At 30.9% G+C, this 22982-nt stretch overlaps 3 protein-coding genes across 3 annotated transcripts; 1 reads left to right on the forward strand and 2 right to left on the reverse strand.

Moving 5' to 3' along the window:
* Positions 9304-11623, forward strand: LOC105178082 (cytochrome P450 CYP82D47-like). The gene is made up of 2 exons (XM_011101440.2): positions 9304-10281; positions 10829-11623. Exons 1-2 carry the CDS (start codon positions 9331-9333, stop codon positions 11453-11455), a joined length of 1578 nt encoding a protein of 525 aa, XP_011099742.1. The 5' UTR covers positions 9304-9330; the 3' UTR covers positions 11456-11623.
* Positions 13473-15930, reverse strand: LOC105178083 (cytochrome P450 CYP82D47-like). The gene is made up of 2 exons (XM_011101441.2): positions 14879-15930; positions 13473-14338 (listed from the first exon to the last, which is right to left on the reverse strand). The coding sequence occupies exons 1-2, from the start codon at positions 15866-15868 to the stop codon at positions 13712-13714; spliced, it is 1617 nt and encodes a 538-aa protein (XP_011099743.2). The 5' UTR covers positions 15869-15930; the 3' UTR covers positions 13473-13711.
* On the reverse strand, positions 18611-21156 carry LOC105178084 (basic transcription factor 3). Its single transcript, XM_011101442.2, has 6 exons — positions 21047-21156; positions 20063-20130; positions 19732-19880; positions 19568-19624; positions 19146-19184; positions 18611-19060 (listed from the first exon to the last, which is right to left on the reverse strand). Exons 2-6 carry the CDS (start codon positions 20128-20130, stop codon positions 18876-18878), a joined length of 498 nt encoding a protein of 165 aa, XP_011099744.1. The 5' UTR covers positions 21047-21156; the 3' UTR covers positions 18611-18875.

The following is a 22982-nucleotide window of genomic DNA, read 5'->3' on the forward strand; positions in this document are numbered from 1 at the left end:
TTGAGCGTAGGAAGAAGGATGTTTTAGTTTAATGGTTAATACGGATATTTATAAATAAGTTTGAAATTATAGTTCGAGACTTATTGGATATGGAAATACTTTTTATGATTTTTATGTGAGTTTATTATAATTTATTTTATAGTTCTTTGTCATATTATACTGATTCAAATGATATATTGTTTAATTACTCAATTTATTAAAACATTAATGTAATTATATAAGTACTGCTTTTATTAAAATGAATGGGGATTATTACACCGCTCATCCTATGAGGTTTGATATAATTACATATTAATCTTCTGTGGTTTTGAAAAATACATCTAATGAGTTTGACATTTCTTTCATCTAATAAAATTGATCTCTCTATTAGTTAAAATTCACTGAATTTGTTGATATTAGTAAAAAAGAAAAAAATTGAATAAAATTTTATTTTCACACGATTGACTTATTACTACTTATTACAAATTAAATGGATTTTTTATGATCAAACTACCTTTATAAGGGTGAAAACATACATCCTCACATGCATTAGCATGTGAAGACATGTAAGGGTAATTTATTTATTTGGCATGCAATAAGTTAGTAATATATCAATTGAGGGTATATATAAATTTTTATAAAATTTTTCTTATATCAATAAATTCGGTAAATTTTAATTAAAATAAATCAATTTGTTAGATAACAGTAATATCAAGAATACTTTATTAAATACATAAAGTATGTATTATATATAATTGCACTAAATCTAATAAATATAAATTTATTAAATACATAAAATATATATTAGATATAATTGCACTAAATCTGGCAAGAGGCCAATGTAATTATCCCAAAAGAAGAAAAAAGCTCAGGAACCATTGACGCAGAGTCCACTCTGTGGTCAAAATATAGATTTTTTTGAAATAGCTGAGGTCAACTCTATTTAGTGGAGAAAAATTAAAAACCCAGATGAAAATATTTTGATTTTTTTTTTTTGGAAAAGAGTAAGGAATATAATTTCTGTCAAATTATAATTTCTTATTTATATTTTTTAAAAATTTATAGAAAATAAATACTTTCAAATGTAAAAAAAAAAAGTGTCAAGATTAGTTAATATTTGGTAAAATTAAATTTATTTGAATCAATTATTGCACCCAACACGCACCGGAAGAAATATGTTTTTTTTTACTGTGCTAATTATCATGATTAAAAATAAAAAATCATAATGAATATTAATTGATCACAGCTGGGCAACAACCATTAGTCGTTGTTTCTGCAAGCGAGACTAAAACGTTTGTTACAACTAAAAATCATGACAAATATTTTGACAATAGATAAAACTATAGGCAAATGTCGATTAGTCGCAGTCAAAATTTAAATTCTCGCATCAATTTTTATCTGACGGTTGTACATGATATGATTTAATTTTTAAATCATAGTTATTTATAATCTAGGAATAATCAATTTTTTTTTTGTGCTAAGATCAAACTATATATATAGGGGAAAAAGTCTTCTGTTTTAATTTTAAATTGTTTCATATATCATTTTCTATTTTCTACCAAAATAATTAGGTCATAGGAATGTGCAAATTAACCTAAAGTCTGGAAGGATTCTTGACATGGAAAATGTCAACAAGACTTCCTAATATTGAAAATGTCAACACATTATTATATGAAGTTCATTAATTACAAATTAATTATGCTAATTAGTGGAGAGCCCCCCAAAAAATGACTGTTTTATATTTATACTAATATAAAAAATAAAAGACCTTTACACTCATAAATAGTGATTAATAATACCGTCGCGCCGTATTGTGAAACAAAAAATGCCCTCAATAAGATAATCAATTTATTTAATTTTTAAAATTTTACATTAACTGAAAAATTAGTTTATTTTATTTTATTTTATTTTTTAGTGGAATGTACCGATTTATTTATTTTATACTTATTTAGAATATATTTTAAAGCATGAAAATTTATTTATTATATACACGTAGAAATGACGTGTCACGACGGTTAATTAGTTCTTTTAAAAGACTTGGTATAAACGAATGAGGCCAAGTTTAATTGACGAAGTTAAGATTCCATAAATAAGAGGTGTAGGGGTATTAGTTTGTTTTAATAGTAGCTGTTGGTTTATTGTAACAGTGGTTACATTGATTAGTTATATATATTTGATTTCATTGATTCGTTTATATTGATTGTTGACCGATTCATTAAAAAAAAACTCAGAGTCGAAAAATTTGAACAAAAGAATTAATGAAGTCGTCTTCAAAAGCAAAATATACTCTTATTTTATATTTTTACGTCTCAAATACATTATTTATTTTTTTTGAATTTCATAAAGTAATATTTATTTTTTGGATAGAAATTTATTTCAAAAATGAAATATTTCTTAAAATATTAATATGAGAATATATTGACGTGAATTACAATTACAACTTCAACGAATGTACTTAGAACTTTAAAAAAAAATATAAAATATATGCGTAATTAGATCTAAATGTAGGGACCGTCAATGCAATTTACCCTATAATATAAATTCTAAAATTGACTTTTTAAAAAGTTGTTTAAAAGTTTGATTTTCTTCTGGGGCGTTTCTCCAAAAGTAGGGTTGGATGTGACTTCTCTTGTAAAATTTTTGGCTTCATTCCAACTATCCATCACACAAAATGCCCACTCACTTTCTAGAAAATAACATGGAATTGTAATACTTTCTCCCATATAAATGAAGGTATATTATAACCAGTGTTTTAAAAATTTATCATAATTATAAATATATTTTTTATTATTTAAAAAATTATAAATATCCCCATAAAATTAACGATCCTCTAACAAATACCCCTCGTGACAACTCATAGTAGGGAGTATTTGTTAGACAATCGTTAATTTTTAAGGGAATATTTATAATTATACCAAATTTGAAGGTACCCGTTATAATTTATTATAAATTTAATTAGTACCTCTAGTTCTTGTAAATCACAAATTATTTATCTCATGATAATTTCATGATTAATATTTCCCTCAAGATTGGGGTGGTGTGTAAGCATATATTCCACGTATATCTAAATTGTCACGTAAAGATACATCAATATTTTTATTAATTCTTGTGATATGATTAATTAGAATCTTCGTGGAATAATTATCATGATATTTTTTTAATTTATTTATTTATTACTATAGTTTAATTAATTGAGGCGTTAGGTCGTTATTGGTTGAGTGGTTGATTGTATACCTACCAATTTCATTCCATAGATTGCACAAAAAATATTAGGAACCAGAAGTTTCCAGCACCCCCTTTCTAAAAGTGATGGAACTTTTCTTTCTTTCTTTCTTTATATATATATATATATATATATATATTGGCCCTTGGAAATGGATAGAGCATTATTAACATGAAAATTAAATTTAAGAATCATTATTAACATGGAAATGGATACAAATTTATATTTATTTCCAATTGACTTATTTCTCACTTATTACAGGTCAAATAGATAATATCCTTATAAGGGTGAATATATACCTCATCACATGTATTATTGTAAGGGTAGTTTGGTTAGAAAAAATTTGTTTGACCTGTAATAAGTCAGTAATAAGTCAATTGGAGGTAAATATATACTTTCATTCAGCCTTTCTTTCCCCCCCCCCCTAAAATCAGTAAATTTGATGAATTTTGACTTATAAGGAATTTCTCTATTTGGACAAAAACAAACGTTAAGGGTATTAGATATAATTTTTAAACTATAAAAAGTATATATGTAATTATACCAAATCTCATAGAATGACTGTGTAATCTCAAAGAAAATACTGTATCACACTGAACGTTCAGTGTCAAGTAATGATTCTATTATATAATATTATTACACTTCATGCTTAAAATACACAAGTCAGGTATATTTAAAAATAGCAGGAGATTTTTTCCTGCAAGTTCGAAGGGGATTACGCATCCACATTTAAGAATGTGGTTTCGACTCTTAGATATTATTTTGAAGAGAAAAATTAGGAGAAGATATTGTAACTCTTTTAATTTATTTATAATACATTTTTTTAAATTATTTTTTGCAGATTTGAAAGTTGTGTAAACAAATACATTAAATGAAAATTCGTCTATTTCTTTAAAATAAATAAAGAACTAACGAGAACTAATTGATATTAGTAAGTGTGGCACATTCCATGTATGTATATAAATAAAATAAAATAAAATATTTTTATAAATTAAGTTATTTATTCTTTGTAGAGTTAAAAATTGCCTAATATATATAGGAAAACATAAGATAATATATATATATATATATAAATATAAAAGATAAAAATGCATGAGAAAAAAAAAACTATCAAAAGACAGTTATAAATGATCATGATCAGTTGAAAAATAAAAAATAATTAATTAATTTTAGAACAATGGTAGACCAAATTATTTTGGATAGCAAAAGGGCCGTCTCCAATAATATCTAGTACTAGTCATTTATGGCTCATTCTGTGCGTGTGCAAATTCTATAATGCTATTTAAAAAAAAATATTTATAAAATACTTATTATTTAATAAATTATATACAAAATAATAAGTTAGTATTAAATTTATAAAAAAAAAATAGTGATAAAAAGATGTGTGAAAGTGAAGAAATTGTATGGAGTACCAAAAGTATGCTGAAAATAGCTTAAAAAATAAGAGAGAATAAGAGTTTGAGTGTGATAGATTGTGTTACCAAAATGACTGCATCATGCCTCAATTTATAGGCAAGCCACAAGATAGCTGTGTGTGTTAGCTTTAAAACAAAAAAGAAATCATGAGATTTGGTTGGTTATATAGGGATGTAGTTAATTGCTGACTACGAAGTCAATTCTAGCCGGGCCTCTTGGAGTTATCTGGAGATTTTTTACTATAATATGTCTTAATTTTATCAGCCACCTGTATGATGTGAATGCCTTGCTGTATGATGACTTGACTTGTTGTATTGGACTTACTTCTTGGACCTGTCAAATTAGAAAAAAGAATCAGTTGTATGGGCTTCTATATCTTGCTCTGGCCTAGCAGGTCTTGGCTTGCTGGCTTCTCTGATGGAGGCCCACCTCTTTATTAGTGATTCTTACTTCTTTACATTATGATCTTTTCATAAACATCATTTAATAAGGTGTATAATTATTATAGTTTAAACTTAAAAATTGAATAACTACAATAACAACATATTAATATTTATAATAACATAATTTTTTTTATTCGGATCAGATTTGGTAGAACTAAACCAATCACCAAACAAATGTATTATATTTGTCCTGCGATTGGTTACTTTCTGTGAACTGTACACCAATTACGCAATAAGCATATTGCACTTGTCATATGTTTGATTCAAATTTGATGTAATTAACAAAAAAAAAAAAAAACAAAAATTTCGAAATATTTTATTTGAAGTAAATTAAAAATTGAAACTTTATAAAATATATATTATACTTGGAATGATTATCAGATTATGTTTACATACAAAAATGAGTATATTTAATTATAATTTTGAGTCCATAAATCCTCTAAATACGAAATTATCAACATTTGAAGTATAATTTTGGTCCAGAGCATAGACCATTACAGTTGAGGCCCAGTCCAGACATATATATTTTTTCACAAAATAGTTTGTCTAAGTCTAGACCAAGATTTTTATCGTCAGGGTTTAGCCGTAACCATACACTTACGCACGACATGTTGATTACAATCCAGCTATCATGTATAGATACGAACACGATACAATATAAATACGATAATATAAAAAATATAAAAAAATTTGAACATAATATGACACTAATACAACTATATATAATATATATTGTTATTATATATGTTCTCAATTTCTCATAATTTAAAATATGCAATATTAATAATATCAAGATAAAATATAAAATAAGCATGTCTTACATTCATATTTTTAAAATATACACGATCAATTTATTTTAAAAAAATACTCAATGAAAATTTTTAATATTCAAAATAGTTAAATAATTTTTAATATTCAAATTTTTAGTAATTTCATTGATAGAAGTGAGTTAACTCTTTTCTTTTTTGTTAAGCTTTTTTTTAAAAAAAAATATAACACAGCCCAAAATTTTTTAAAATTATAAAAAAATTCAAAACGTGTCCAGAATGTGTTGGGCACATCTGTTTGCGTGTCCGATAATGTGTCCTTTTTTTTTTTAGATTTTTGGACAAGCAAATACAGTGTCTAACACGTGTTTGAGGCATATCCAAACTATATTTGACATGTATTCGATATTGCATCGAATAATTTTTTAAAATCTCCATATTTTATAGCAATTGTCGCAAATTCGATCCAAGATACAAAGACCAATAAAAGTTGATGTTTTGTGGTCTAAGAGTTTATGAATTCAAATGAGAGGATGGTGGCTAGAGATCTTTTAGACAGATTAGCAACCATAAAATAGCCGTTAAATTTGTGATGGAATTTGCACGGGATACAGATATTAAACACTAAAAGAGATCGAGATTTGGAGATATTTTCTGATGGGTACCATCCCTTAGAAATTGTACGGATTTGGAGCCATTTTGTGATGGATGATATTATCACGTTATTTATTTACCTAGTTTAATAATTTTGGAGACGGTAATAAATAAGTTTTTATATTAGTTAAAATTTATCGAATTTTGCTTATATTAATAAAAAAAATACTATATTTACTTCAAATGCCTTATTACTGATTTATTGCAAATCAAATAAATTTTTCTATGATCAAATTATCCTCATACGTGTTCACCCGTTAATGCATGCGAGGAGGTATATTTTAACTGTTATAAGGGTTGTTTAGATGGAAAACAATTGGTGACCTACTAAAGTGATTAGGGGTGCTCATAGGGTAGTTTTGATTTTTTTTAAAGCTATTTTCAAATCGAATTGTCATTGGGAGTTTTATAAAATATTTTTAAATTGCCACTTTTAAAATCAAAATCAAAATGTGCGGTCTTGTGCGGTTTCAGGTGATTGGACAGTTTTAATACTTATATCGAAAATAAGATGTTGAAACTAACAAAAATGAAGTAATGAAACAAGTGTTTGTATGTAGCAAGTAAAAAAGACAAATATTATGCATCATAGACCACCAACACTTTTCATAACTTTAAGTAGATTAAGATATAAGAGCACATATATTAATCCAACAAAGGGTCGATTTTAGAAAGAATAGAGATAAAAGGCATAAAGACAGAACAAAGAAGGCGTTAATAGAGAAAAGAGAGGAGACGAAAAGGGAGAGAAAAAATGAATGAAAAATTGGGGCTTTTATTGTAACATCCCCTACATACTGCATTTAATTATCACTATTTCACCCTTTCCTTAATTACAACTCATTTTATAAGTAATTTCTTTTATATCATTTTGAGTATATAATAATAATAACAATAAAGAAAACATTAGTAAAGACTAAGAGTGAATTAATTGAAAATTAGTGGGATCATATAGATATTTGGATTCAATAGCCAATGTATTAATAAAAAAAATATTAATCAAGTTATTACACTAATTATTAAGAAAATTGACCTTTACATATTTACTTTATTAATTAGAAATATCATAAGTAATTAATAAGCGGAAATTAATTGAATAACCCGAAATCTTCCATTAAAAAGTTTTCTCACCAAAAAAGTTACGTAAATTAACTATTTGTTTCATTGCAAGTTACAACTCTTTGAATATATATATTTTAATTTTTGGGATATGGATTCAAGTAAAATTTTTCATCTAATTATTGGATTGAATTTATTTGATTACTATGTTAATGGAATACTTGAAAGAGAAAAAAGAAAAAGACAAAATCTTTTGAATTTTGAAACTAAATACGATTAAGTTTGTATTAAGTCGGGACTATACATGAAAACTCCCTTATAAATAGGATTAAAAGTACGATTTTATCAAAAAATGAAAAGGAAAGAAATTAAGAATAAAAATAATTGGACGGGCTAACTTTTGAACGAATTTACTAAAAAAGGATTAAAATGCACGATTCTTGAATTATAAAACTAGATATTCTTAGCCCTATAAAGCTCGAGATTATCCGCATACAAACCTCCCTTATACGGAGTGAAAGTACAATTTTGCCCCTCAATGATATGATCTCAAGCTGAACAAATATAAAAGGGCCAACGGGGCCTAGTTCAATTGGTGAAGTTGAGACCCTAATTTCATAGATTATGAGTTTGAACCCTACTTTCATAGATTATGGGTTGTTTCTACTGAATAGTAAGTGTGGTATCTATTTTAATAATAGGTGTTGGATTCAAATTATTTAATACTATTGATTAGAGTATGATTGTAATGTTCTTAATTAAATTTTCCACAAAAATAATTATAATCAATTTATTTCAATTAATAATAATTTATCGTTATTATTTGAAAAAAAAATCGAACATGGAAAGAAACTCCACAGCCCAAATGTGGACAAAACACAATTAAGTACATGTCGTGGAAAGTCGTGGCACTTGGATAATGAAGGTTGAAGAATATTCAACATAACCAGATATTTTATTCCACAAAGGAAAGAATGCAAGTTTTGTGATAAATTTCTTCTTTACCTTTCACGTTCCTTAGTTTTGACAAATATTCCTTCATTCCTAAAGATAATCATCATCCTTCCACGCAATCTTCATACCTATATAATTAAATACATACAATATATATAAATTTTAAAATAACAATTGATATATTATAAAAGTAGATCAAGTAATTAACATTAGCGAAAGTAGAGGATATATATGATAGTATATTATAGATTAAAAGACAACGTGGGGAATTATACTAGTATAAATATTTAAGAGTATAATCAGTATTTTAAAATTTGATGTATAATGGTACCACAAACTGTCGTTTACGTGTAAAAATTGCCCTTTTTTTATATTAGCAGTTATGAAATATCGTTTTTACGTGCATATAATAAATAATTTCAGTCTTTAAATATATTATAAATATCTTCCACATCATTCCTACACGATATATCATATTAAAAAAAAAACAAAAAAGAAAGAAAGAAAATAAAATAAAAGAAAATCAACTTAAGAGTATTATTGGAAGAAACAACATTTTCGGTCTAGTAATTTAGGATTTTTTCACTTTGGTCCCATTGGTTGTGTACGGATTCTCACTTTTGATTTTGGTCTGTAGCACATTTTCATTAAATATTTAGTAGAAAATAGCACATGCTTAGCACGTGACCATTAAAATTTTACATTTTTGATCTCATTGATTATGGAGTTATTACTTTTAGTTCCATTAACTGTAAAAAAGTAAAACTTATGGTCTTCTGCACTCAAGCTATAAATAGATGGCTGTTTCTAACGGCACAGCCATCGATCCATAGCTATGGAATTCAGCTCTGCCCTCTATGCAGCCATTACCTTCTTTCTTCTTCTCTACTATTACCTCCTGTATTCAAGGTCCGCTAAGCTATCAACCCAAAAATCCAAATCGCCACCTGAAGCTGGCGGCGCGAGGCCTTTTACAGGCCATCTCCACCTCATGAATGGCGGCACCTCCGCCGGACTTCCTCACATCAACTTAGCAGCCCTGGCCGACAAATACGGGCCTGTTTTCACCATCCGTCTCGGTGTACGCCGAGTCCTGATCGTGAGCAGCTGGGAACTTGCCAAAGAACTGTTCACCACACGCGATGTGGCAATCTCTTCCCGTCCAAACTTCAGAGCTGCCAAACACTTGAGCTACGACTTCGCCATGTTCGGGTTCTCCCCATATGGCTCATACTGGCGCGAGCTGCGCAAGCTGACCTCGGTTGAGCTGCTCTCAAGCCGCAGGCTTGAGCTGCTGAGCCACGTACGTGTGTCAGAAACTCTGCAGTCCGTAAACGAGCTTTATAAGCTCTGGGAAGAGAAAAGAGACGGGTCGGGCTGCATGTTGGTGGACATGAAGCGATGGTTCGGGGACTTGACTTTGAATGTGATCCTCAGCATGGTGGCGGGGAAGAGATACTGTGGCGTTGGAGCCGATGCAGAGGAGACGAGACGGTGCCACCAGGTACTGAGGGAGTTCTTCAAGTTGGCGGGGGTGTTCGTGGCAGCTGACGCCATGCCTTATCTAGGGTGGCTGGATATAGGTGGATGGGAGAAGAGAATGAAGAAAACTGCAGAGGAAATGGACGGAATTGTAGGAGGATGGTTGGCGGAGCATAGGGAAGAGGAATATTCCGGCAAGAATCAGAAGCCGCAGGACTTCATGGATGTGATGCTGTCAGCTGTGCGAAGCGCGGACCTTCAGACTCAATATGATGCTGATACCATCATCAAAGCAACATGCGTGGTTTGTCAAATAACTATGAGGGTGTTCAGCTAAATTTATTTAAAATATTTTATAAGTTTGTATATTTCATAAAATATTTTTTTAATTTATTAGATGATGGATTATATTATTTTAAAATAATTTTTTTAAGTATTTTAATAAAATAAGAATATGAAAGTTACAAAATGTTATTATCGACAAGTTTATGACTAAGAATAGGTCCAAAATTGAAATTAAATTTTAAAAATAATTAAACTATTCTTACTTTTTTAATTAAAGGGATTTTATGAACTGCCAAGATTTTATTTTTGAATCATATAAGCTCCATCTTTTTGACAAAAATTAGCAAACATCTTCCGACATTTATAAGTTTTAAAACATCTTATAAGATATTTAATTTAAAGAGTTTATGAGTTTACCTTAACACCCTTGATCATATAGCTAAGTTACCTGTTAATTTCAGCTAAGCACGACTTGAACTCTATGCATCAAAGAACTCCTTTTGGAGATTGATGGATAAGCCAATTCAAAGCTAGAAAATTTAATTCATTTAAATCGACTTGGCCAGGTTTTGATCAGTGGAGGTAGCGACACCACGACGGTCATGTTGGTATGGACACTCTCCCTCCTGTTGAACAATCGTCATGTCTTTAAAAAGGCTCAAGAAGAGCTAGACAAGCATGTCGGGAGAGAAAGGCGAGTAGACAATTCAGATATCAGCAATCTAGTCTATCTGAATGCCATCATCAAAGAGACTTTGAGATTGTACCCTGCTGGCCCTATAGGAGGAACACGGGAGTTCATCGAAGACAGCCATATAGGAGGCTACCATGTCCCGAAGGGCACATGGCTAATAGTGAACTTGTGGAAGTTACATCGTGATCCAAACGTGTGGGGAGACGACGCCTTGGAGTTTAAGCCGGAGAGGTTTTTGAGTAGAGGCAAAAATGTGGATGTGAAGGGGCATGATTTTGAGTTGATACCATTTGGTGCAGGTAGGAGAATTTGCCCTGGAGTGACTATTGGGCTGCAAATGTTGCATTTGGTACTGGCTAATTTGTTGCATGCTTTCGAGGTCTCAACTGTGAGTGATGAAATGGTTGATATGAGTGAGAGTGCTGGATTGACTAACATGAAAGCCACACCACTTGATGTTCTTGTCGCCCCAAGACTACCTCCTACTCTTTACATATAATTAGGTTAATTAAGGATATTTGATGATCTTTTCCTTCATTTTCTTTTTTGTGTTTTTGTCTTTAATATCAGTGGGATGTATAATATGTTTCAGTTTGTCTAAGTTTCAATTATGTGTTTGCTTCCGTGTCTTGATATATTTATAGTCAAGAAGTTTTTATGATCATCACTCAACTGTATAACTTTTGACAATTATGAGGTTTGGCAATAAAGAAAAAAGAGTAAAATATAATTTATTGAGGATATAAAATAACCAATACGTGGGAGGTGGAGCCCAAACACTCTCTGCATGCCTGCGGATTCCAATTGGATTTCTCTTCTTCTTCTTGGAGCTTTGTATTACTTCTTCACTATAAGTCAACAATTTCTTGCGTGATATTTTATCAAATTGATTAAAGTTGAGATCTCATTAATTAATTTGAAATTATGAGTTCAAATCTCATTAATTGGATAGATGTTTATTTTATTTTATATGATATTGTAGTTTTTTTCATAGTATACATATAATTATATTGATATATTGATCTTATATCTTAGTTATTTAATTTGTTAAAATATTGAGATAATTATATAATTTAAGAGAGAGAGGAAATGTCAAGAATTTGTATCTTCCAAAGTCTTTTTTATTTGTAATTTTATGAGAATTCTGGTCAGGTACGATGTTTGTTTGATAGATGGGGAGTAACATCAAACAGTCACAGGAATAAAAGCAACCATGTAATGCTGTCGGCTTCCACTATATATTTTTTAGGATTAAATGTAATTTTCGTCCTTTAACTATAACACAATCCCATTTTAATCTTTTATTTATTTAGGGTTTGAATTTGGTCCTCTATGTAATTAAATTGCTCAATTTTAATCCTATTTTGGCCGGAAAAAAACCAAGGCCATTAGAAATTTACACGTGGCTTCTACATGACATTTAAATTGAGGCTGGAATATCATTGGTTGAAATTTAAATGACTTGGTAATTTTCGAATTTAAAAAAAAAAAATTACATGGCCAAACACTGCCATCGGACGGCGGCGCGATGGACAATGATGGCGAGAAGATGAAAATTGCAAGATCTTTGCACACAGTTGATGAAAAATGACGGGACTGGTCTCAAACAACTCGCAACGACGAGAGGAAGCGAACAGTGGTGGTACACGACCGTGGGTCAGCGTGACGACGGAGAAAACGACGGTGGAATGTGGTTTCGCGGCGAACGACGATCGAGAGCTTCAAGTGGATGTATCTTTTCGCCTAGTTGATGAAAATTGGTGAAACTAGTACCATTAGAACCGCAATGAGCAGGCGAATCTAACAGTATCAGTTCGCGACCGTGGGTCGGCGTGACGGAGGAGAAAACAGCGGCGGAATGTATTTTTGCGGCGGCCATGTATTTTTTTTTTAAATTCAAAAATGCCAAGTCATTTAAATTTCAACCAATGAGATCTCAGCCCCAATTTAAATATCCACGTAGGAGCCACGTGTAAATTTTCGGTCAAAATAGGACTAAAATTGAGCAATTTAATTACATAAAGGACCAAATTCAAATCCTAAATAGATAAAGGACTAAAATGAAATTAGGTTATAGTTAGAGGACGAAAATTACATTTAATCCTATTTTTGACTAGCAATTGTGATGAAGGAAGGATGGGTTCACACATATACTAATAAATTTGTGAATATAATAAGGTGGGGTTGGGGGGTTTGGAGATTTCCGAGAGGGGGAGTTAGGAGTTAGGCACGACTCCAACTTCAAATTGGCATCGCCATTCACAAATTTAGTTCTATATAGAAAGCAAATATTCAATCTTGCCAAAAATAGCTACACAACATTTCCACGTGCCTATTCATCCTCGTCTCAGTTGGGTATTTGTTTGCTGCATCTATATCGTGTGGGGGAAGAAAACCCTAGAAGACAGTGTGGGGAGGACATATTATAACCTTTTCGTCCTCAATGTTGTGTGTGAAAGATAAGAATGAAACAGGAAAGACGACGACGTCTTTCAAATTTGAGGTTAAGACAGTAGTTTTATTGCCAGCATCTTTTACTCTTTTTTCTTTATTGCCAACTCTCATAATTGTCAAAAGTTATACAGTTGAGTGCTGATCATAATAACTTCTTGACATATATTACAAGATACAGAAGCTAACACATAATTCAAACTTAGACAAACTGAAACAGATTATACATCCCACTCATATTAAAGACAAAAACACAAAAGAGAAAATAAAGGAAAAGATAATCAAATATTCTTAATTAACCTAATTATATGTAAAGAGTAGGAGATAGTCTTGGCGCAACAAGAGCATCAAGTGGGGTGGCTTTCATGTTAGTCAATCCAGCACTCTCACTCATATCAACCATTTCATCACTCACAGTTGACACCTCAAAAGCATGCAATAAGTTAGCCAGCACCAAATGCAACATTTGCAGCCCAATAGTCACTCCAGGGCAAATTCTCCTACCTGCACCAAATGGTATCAACTCAAAATCATGCCCCTTCACATCCACATTTTTGTCTCTACTCAAAAACCTCTCCGGCCTAAACTCCAACGCGTCGTCTCCCCACACGTTTGGATCGCGATGCAACTTCCACAAGTTCATTATTAGCCATGTGCCCTTTGGGACATGGTAGCCTCCTATATGGCTCTCTTCGATGAACTCCCGTATACCTCCTATAGGGGCGGCAGGATACAATCTCAGAGTCTCTTTGATGATGGTATTGAGATAGACTAGATTGCTGATGTCTGAGTCGTTTACTCGCCTTTCTCTCCCGACGTGCTTGTCTAGTTCTTCTTGAGCCTTTCTCAAGACATGACGATTGTTCAACAGGAGGGAGAGTGTCCATACCAACATGACCGTTGTGGTGTCGCTACCTCCACTGATCAAAACCTGGCCAAGTCGATTCAAACTAATTAAATTTGCGAGCCTTGAATTGGCATATCCATCAATCTCCAAAAGGAGTTCTTGATGCATAGAGTTCAAGTTGTGCTTGGCTGAAATTAACAGGTAACTAAGCTACATGATCAAGGGTGTTTAGGTGAACTCATATACTCTTTAAATTAAGTATCTTATAACATGTTTTAAAACTTATAAATATTGAAAGATGTTTGCTAATTTTTGTCAAAAATATATGGAGCTTATATGATTCAAAAAAAAATCTTGGTAGTTCATAAAATCCCTTTGCTTAAAAAAGTAAGAATAGTTTAATTATTTTTTAAAATTTAATTTTCAATTTTGGACCTATTCTTGGTTACAAAATTGTCAATAATAACATTTATAATCTTAGGTTATTAAAATACTTAAAAATTTTATTTTAAAATAATAACATCCAACATCTAATAAATTAAAAAAATATTTTATAAAATATACGAATTTATAAAATATTTTTAAATAAATTTAGCTGAACACCCTCATAGTTATTTGACAGACCAGGCATGTTGCTTTGATTATGGTATCAGCATCATATTGAGTCTGAAGGTCCGCGCTCCGCACAGCTGACAGCATCACATCCATGAAGTCCTGCGGCTTCTGATTCTTGCCGGAATATTCCTTTTCCCTATGCTCCGCCAACCATCCTCCTACAATTCCGTCCATTTCCTCCGCAGTTTTCTTCATTCTTTTCTCCCATCCACCTATATCCAGCCACCCTAGATAAGGCAAGGCGTCAGCTGCCACAAACGCCCCCGCCAACTCGAGGAACTCCCTCAGTACCTGGTGGCACCGCCTCGTCTCCTCCGCATCGGATCCACCACCACAGTATCTCTTCCCCGCCACCATCCTGAGAATCACATTCAAAGTCAAGTCCTTGAACCATCGCTTCATGTCCACCAACATGCGGCCCGACCCGTCTCTTTTCTCTTCCCAGAGCTTATAAAGCTCGTTTACGGACTGCATAGTTTCTGACACACGTACGTGGCTCAGCAGCTCAAGCCTGCGGCTTGAGAGCAGCTCAACGGAGGTCAGCTTGCGCAGCTCGCGCCAGTATGGGCCATATGGGGAGAACGCGAACATGGCGAAGTCGTAGCTCAAGTGTTTGGCAGCTCTGAAATTTGGACGGGAGGAGATTGCCACATCGCGTGTGGTGAACAGTTCTTTGGCAAGTTCCCAGCTGCTCACGACCAGGACTCGGCGTACACCGAGACGGATGGTGAAAACAGGCCCGTATTTGTCGGCCAGGGCGGCTAAGTTGATGTGAGGAAGTCCGGTGGAGGTGCCGCCATTCATGAGGTGGAGATGGCCTGTAAAAGGCCTCGCGCCGCCAGCTTCAGGTGGCGATTTGGATTTTTGGGTAGATAGCTTAGCGGACTTTGAATAGAGGAGGTAATAGTAGAGAAGAAGGAAGAAGGCAATGGCTGCATAGAGGGCAGAGCTGAATTCCATAGCTATGTATTGATGGGCTGTGCCGTTAGAAACAGCCATCTATTTATAGCTTGAGTTTATTACTTATTTTGCAAGATTATATCCATATTAATATAAAAATAAAAAATACTTTTTCACTTACAAATAACAGTTTGTGATACTATTACACGAATTCTTTTATTTTATTAATAATATATACTAAGAAAATAGTACTTTTCACTCATTAGTAGCAGTTTGATTTTTTTCGTTTCGTAACTTAAGGTATTACTATAGTGAGAAAAACTTTTTAATGGAAGATTTTGGGTTATTCACTTTTTCACTTATTAATTACTTATGATTCTAATTAATAAAGTAAATATGTAAAAGTCAACTTTTTTAATAATTGATGTAATAGCTTGATTAATATTTTTTATTAATACATTGGCCATTGAATCCAAATATCTATATGATCCCACTAATTTTCAATTAATTCACTCTTAGTCTTTACTAATGTTTTCTTTATTATTATTATTATTATTTACTCGAGATGTAACAAAAGATATTATTTATTTATTTTTATATCAAGTTGCAATTGTAAATAAATTAAATTATGATGTGTACAGGAAGGAAAACTTATTATTTGGGATAAATACATTTCCCTCTTCTGAGATGTGGTGGAATTATATGTAAATTTTTTATAGTTTGAAAAATTATATTTAACACCTCTAAAATTTACTTATGTTTAGTAAATAAGTTCATCCGTTAGTTAAAATTTACAAAATTTGTTGATATTAACAAAAAAATGAATGAAAAATTATATTTTCTCTTGATTGACTTATAATGATGATAAAAAAAAATTAAAACCATCTGAACCAACTCAGGTCAGACCATTTTTTATTATTTATTTTAAAACCATAATTATAAATTTAGAATAAAATCGCACCGCACTATCGATTTGGTTTTAATTTAAAACTTAAAAAAACCTCCAAAAATGCACCGCATCGCTAAATATATAATTAGTATTTTAAACTATATATATAACAAATTGATAAAATAATTAATATTTTTAGAAGAATTTCATGTTCAAATTATACAATCTCAAACTCATATATTATCAAAGATCCACATTACAAAGCCAATTTTTGTAAAATTTATATTTGAATTTTATATAAAATAAAATATATTTAATTCTTTAGCCCATTGAAATTTTAAACTCATTTGATAAATGTGACGCCCCAAAAATTATAATACATAATTGTAGAACTAATCGCTAATTAGTAAAGAAATTTAGTTGATAATTAAATTATGAGGTGTAATAAGAATATATTAAAAGCTCTAGGAACTAAGCTGAAACCTTATAAAATTAGTGGGGTTAAATTAATATTTTGAAAAGTTAGAGGGGATTAAATCGTAAATTATCAAAAATTGTTAAAAGATAAAAAAGAAAAGAAAGAATGAAGTGGGGCAAGAGCACGTGGGTGCAAAGCCCCACCCAAGCTACCGCCTCTCTCTCTCTCTCTCTCTATAAATGTAGTAATCTCAAAGACAAAATGAAGGGAACTCAACTCCCACCACGCCCAACAAATGTACGGAACCCGGACACATTATCATTCATAGATTAGATTAAGAGATATATAAAATAAAGCAAACTAAATTTAATAATATACACAATAACTATTCAGTTCGAATCATCATTCTTAATATTTATAAACATATATATAGTTTTTCCATTATATATTACTATTATTATCTTTATTATTAATTTATGGGAATACCAAATTTAATTAGCACAAACTTATAAGAAATTATTCATATTTATTGTGCATATTTAAATATCTTCACAAACAACATAAATATAAAAAGTAATGTTATTTGTCTAAATTCTTTTGCACAGAAAAATAATTGTATTTTTAATTCTAAAAACATATAGCAATATCATATATCAAACTTGTTATTTTCATGGAAGTAAAACAAATTAAGTATTGATACTAACAAAAGGCATGTGCATTATATTAAATAGTTCTTCAGAAGAGAAGGAAAAAAGAAAAAGTAGATCAATGAGTTAATTTTAGCTTTAAAGATATTAAATAACATAAGTGAAAAATCATATTATTATATAAATAGACAATTTAGATATAAATTAACTATATAAAGTACTTTAAAACAAACGCTTACGAGCCATAAATTGAAATACTTGAGCTTGCCTTTGAGCTGGAGTCAAACTTAAAATCTATAATTATTTGTTAACAACACACCATAATTTAGTATGCCGTACCAGTTGATTATGTTGTGGAGAAAACACAATCTAGTTTAAATAAATACTCATAGAAATTTATTAATCAAAATTGAGTCTTTCTTGTTCTTAATGTTATTGATAAATTAAATCTTGCATATGTTCTCAGGATTGTTTACTAATTAAAGAATTAATCAACAGACGTTCATTAGCTAATGAAAATGTAAGGAAACGCAATGGTGTTAAGTTGTATCAATGACTATAACCAATTTATCTAATTGAATGAATCTCATTGTTGCATCAATGTTGCACCAATTAGATTTGATACTATCAATACTATTACCAGTATAATTAAGTGATCAATCAGATAGCATTCCTCATGGATATTGTGCCAGCAAGGCCGCACCGCAGGACTCAAACCAAAACAGGAACCACTGTTTAATATTTGGACCATAATCTCTAAGAATTTTAGATGCAAGGGTTGTTAATAGTTCCTCACATCCAATGCTTCCCATTTAGACGATGAAATCAAGGATTACTAATAGAAAAGATATAATAATAAGTGCATAACATATCACTTACCCAAAAAGTTAACCGCAGTAAGGCTTATTGATACTCAGCATGTGTGCAATACTTCAGAAATCACAATGGTAGTTTAGGGGATTTCCTTAACAAATGTTGGTTTTATACTTACCCATTTATAATATATGAAGCTTTGTGAAAGCATTAAGTTACTAATTCAAGCACTCTACCAGCTTTCTGTTATAGATCATAATTGACATCGAATAAAGTAATGTAACAGATTTCAAAAATATTTAGAATATGGGCAATGACAATAAGTTGGAATGTTGACCATTAAGAAGCGTGGGGGTGACCCTCCTCCGCAGCAGCTTCGAATGTCTCACCAGCTACAAGGTCCGGCACCTCATCATCATCATCTGGTGCCTCAGTAGCACTGAATGCAGAACCATTACCAGCTGCAGGCGCCTGCTTCTGGAACTGTTCAGCCAATTTCTTCAAGTTCTCCAAGTTATCTGGACCTGTTGACGGTGGACTTCTCAAAACTAAGACTTTTGCAGATACTGAAGAGAACTAATACCAAAAGCAAAGAAAAAATACACCTACCCAATTGGTGAATAATTTGAGGAAGAATGTCTTGCAATTCTGAGGAACATAGCAAAAGAAACATCAAGCTAAGTTAGAAAGGATATACACAAAGTTCAAAAATCAATTTTTTTTTTTTTTTTTTTTCATATTCACCAGAAACCAAAAATAGAAAGGTACTATCCATAATTGGAAGAAGTTAGATGCCTAAATACAACATAAACAAGCATATGATGTGATGTTCTAATGTCTCTGCCTCTGGAAAGAAGAAAGCCAATTTTATGTTAACTAGAATTGGATATCCTAAGTGTTGCATACCATGAAAAATACCTAAAAAACATTCACAAGTGTAAACTAAAAGAATGGATAACAAGTACTATCAGTTTTCTTATGGATATTTAATTCAATCATTTGAACCATTTTGAGAAGAGCTGCAGACTTACTCTTGTTCTGAGGAGAACCACTGACGACCCAAGTGTTAGCTGCAATGGATGCTTGGACTGAGAAGTAGAAAACAAGAAAAGCAGAGTTAAGTGAAAGAAAAACTGCATTTTACAAAATACAAAAGCCAGTTGAGGAACTTCCAATTCAGCAACATAGTTTATACCTTTAGGATTAATGAACTGGATGACTACATCCTCCTTGAAAATATTGACTTCTTCAATTGCAGGTATAGCATTCACTCCTATTCTTTTCAAGGTGCTTTGAAGCCTTTTGTCATCTGTCGTGGTTGTCTTGTGTACAGCCTTCTTCTTTCTGCAATTATCCAAGATATTTAGTTAAGAAGCAAAAAGGATGTCCCATACTCTAATTTGATTAAAACATGTTGAAAAATCAAATGTACTTCTCTTCTATTACACAGTTTTCCTCTGTGAAACTACTTTGTGGAATTACTTAGCATATGACAGAGAACCAGTCAAATATTATAAAAGACAGACCTTCTCATTGTACCCTTCCCTCCGGTGCGGACTGAGCCAGCCATCTTCCTTAGTTTTTCTACATTCATCTGCCATCAAACAGCACGAGGAATTACTGCAGGTAAAAAGACTTTCTGCTCTATTTACAGAGATATTTATCAAAAGAGGTCATTTAGAAGATGTTCACAATCATAATCAACCAAGAACTCCCCCATGCATACAGTGATTTTCACCTTCCTCATTATGGGAAGATTTAAAGGAACACAAAATGTTGCCGTCAGTATACTCATCCCACATAATCCCAGAAGATATTTAGCTACAACTTCTAGTACCGAACATCTTCAATTACTACCATGAGGTTATAAGTCACTAAAACAAAGACAAAAATAGAAGCACAACAAAGCCTAGAACAATAAAGTTCGCAGTTCAGCTGCAACCAAGACCTACATTTCTTTTGCAAGTCTTAGACATCATCTATACATAAAAGAGCTAATTGAATTGAGCAACTAAATTATAACACAGTCACCAGCAAAAGAATATGGATCCACGTCTGTTTCAAGAAACAAAGAGAGAAAAGCAGGTAAACCGCTTTTCCTAGAAACATCAAAACAAGATAAGGCACTTGAGTAGCAAATCAACCCTCCTCAATTAAATTTCAGATTAAAACGAAAAACCCTAATGCACTCCAGACCGTTAGCCAACTCAAATGAAATTCAAAGTGATCAAAGAGTTCAATACCTAATTTTCAAAGCACACCATTTGAGAAAAGAAAAAACAAAAAATACTAAAACATCACATCCATTAACAAAAATAAGAACTTGATAACCAATCTCCACTAATCCATTTGCACAGGCTTCTGCACCGATACATGTATCAAAACATCCCCACAACAATCCGCAAAAATGAAAATATAGAATACCAAAAAAAAAATCAAAAAAAGAAAGAAGAGGAAGCTGTCATTACATGTAGAACAGAGGCGGAAGAGGAGAGCAATTTAGGAATTACCTCTGCGAGCTGTGAAGCAAAAGCGGTGCGGAGGTAAAATGGAGGAGAGACGAGGAATGTAAAAGAGCGAATAACGTACAAACTCGTTGCAGTGCGACGAGAACCCAGAACATAACTTATATACAGAATTATTTACAATAAAAAAAATATAATTTTACATTATTTTATTTTATACTATCGTTCTTTTATTATTTATTTATTTATTATTATGAACACAAAATAAATTTATGCAAATATATTATTTATTTACATTAATTCACTTACATTAATACACTTATATGCGCATAATTTTTTATAAAATAGCGTAATATTTGTGAAAAAGGATATCTTGGATATATCATTAATCTTAAATACATATAAAGATTAATTGCTCAAGTATTAGTATCTTATAACAAAAAATTCAAGCAAACTCCCTGTGTTATTGTAAATATGTGATTATTCTTGTAAAAAAATAATAATAATTTGTCTTTTTTATATTTTTTAAAATATAATAATTTATCTCCTTATATTTTTTAGGGTTAATTATATTTTGACATTTGAACTATGATCATATTTACGCTTTGGCATCTAAACTTTTTTTTTTGTGTGTCAATTTATCATCTTCACTTTACGAAATTTCGTACTTTGCCATTTATAATTATTTTTCAACCAAGTTTTTTGTTGAAAAACACATCACATGCAGTGTACATGTGACAAATAAGAGTTATGTGATGTGATATTTTCCACATATGCACAACATATAATGTTATTCCAAAAAAAAAAAATCAACAAGAAAATAGTCATATATAACAAAATGCAAAATTCACAAAATTGAGATGGTAAGTTGATTAAAAAAAAAATTCAATGGCAAAGTGTAAAAACGAACATAGTTCGGATAACAAAATATAAATTACTCTATTTTTATTAGACATAAAGATAAATTACTTTATTTTAAAAAACACAAGAGATAAATTGCTAACTTTTTTCTCCATATAAAAGTAATTTATTTATTTATAATATTATAGAGGATAAATTGCATTAAACAAGTATCCCAATTTTTTTGAAATTGATAAATTGATATTTTTTTTGAAATTAAAATTTACATATTTTTTTAAAATTTTCTTTTACTCGACATTCTTTCGTTATGATTTGGCCAATACTAACACTAACAAAACAAAACAAAAATACATAACCAACTTAACAAAAAAAAAAAAAAATGAGGTATTATCCATCAAGTACTATGCAGAATAATATTTATATGTATACTAAACTTTTTACTCAGAAGTAAAAACTATTATTAGTTGAGTTCAAATGAGGAGTAGAAGAATGCAATCTTCATTTATTTTATATACAAATTGTTGTTATGATAAATTGTTTGTCGAGTTTATGTATTTTAGGATATTGCTATTGACAGTGAGTAAGACGCACCTTAAACTCTCTATTGCAAAGTTTATAAAATTAATCATTGTCAGAATTATAGGGGGAAAGTCTCAACAATAATCTTTTTATACTGAAGCGAGATAGATCGTAGGTGATAAGTGAATAAAGATCGTAAGAATGCTACTATAGCAAAATTTGTACTTGGAGTATGGAAGATGACAAGTTATAAATTTCCTCTAATTATATAATTCCACGTAAGCTATAGATGTCGAAATGATGGAAAGATCACAGTGGATCCATACATATTTCGGTTTATGATGTACCGGGACTATGTCGTAAAGACCATAAATCAACAAAATAAATCCAAAATTTGTCTGAAAATTAAAAATAAGCTAGGATGGATTTCGATACGAATTTTATAAAAGATACTCAACATCAAATAAATATATATATATGTATAATATGAATTTTACTATTAAAAAAAATATTAAAAAAGAGTACATTATTTATCATTAGACAATGCAAGAAAAAGGAAAATGTGCAAGAAGAAGGTTGAGGAATTCTTCACATTTTAGTT

The sequence above is a fragment of the Sesamum indicum genome, linkage group LG15 (assembly GCF_000512975.1).
Source record: "Sesamum indicum cultivar Zhongzhi No. 13 linkage group LG15, S_indicum_v1.0, whole genome shotgun sequence".
NCBI classification, from domain to species: Eukaryota; Viridiplantae; Streptophyta; class Magnoliopsida; order Lamiales; family Pedaliaceae; genus Sesamum; species Sesamum indicum.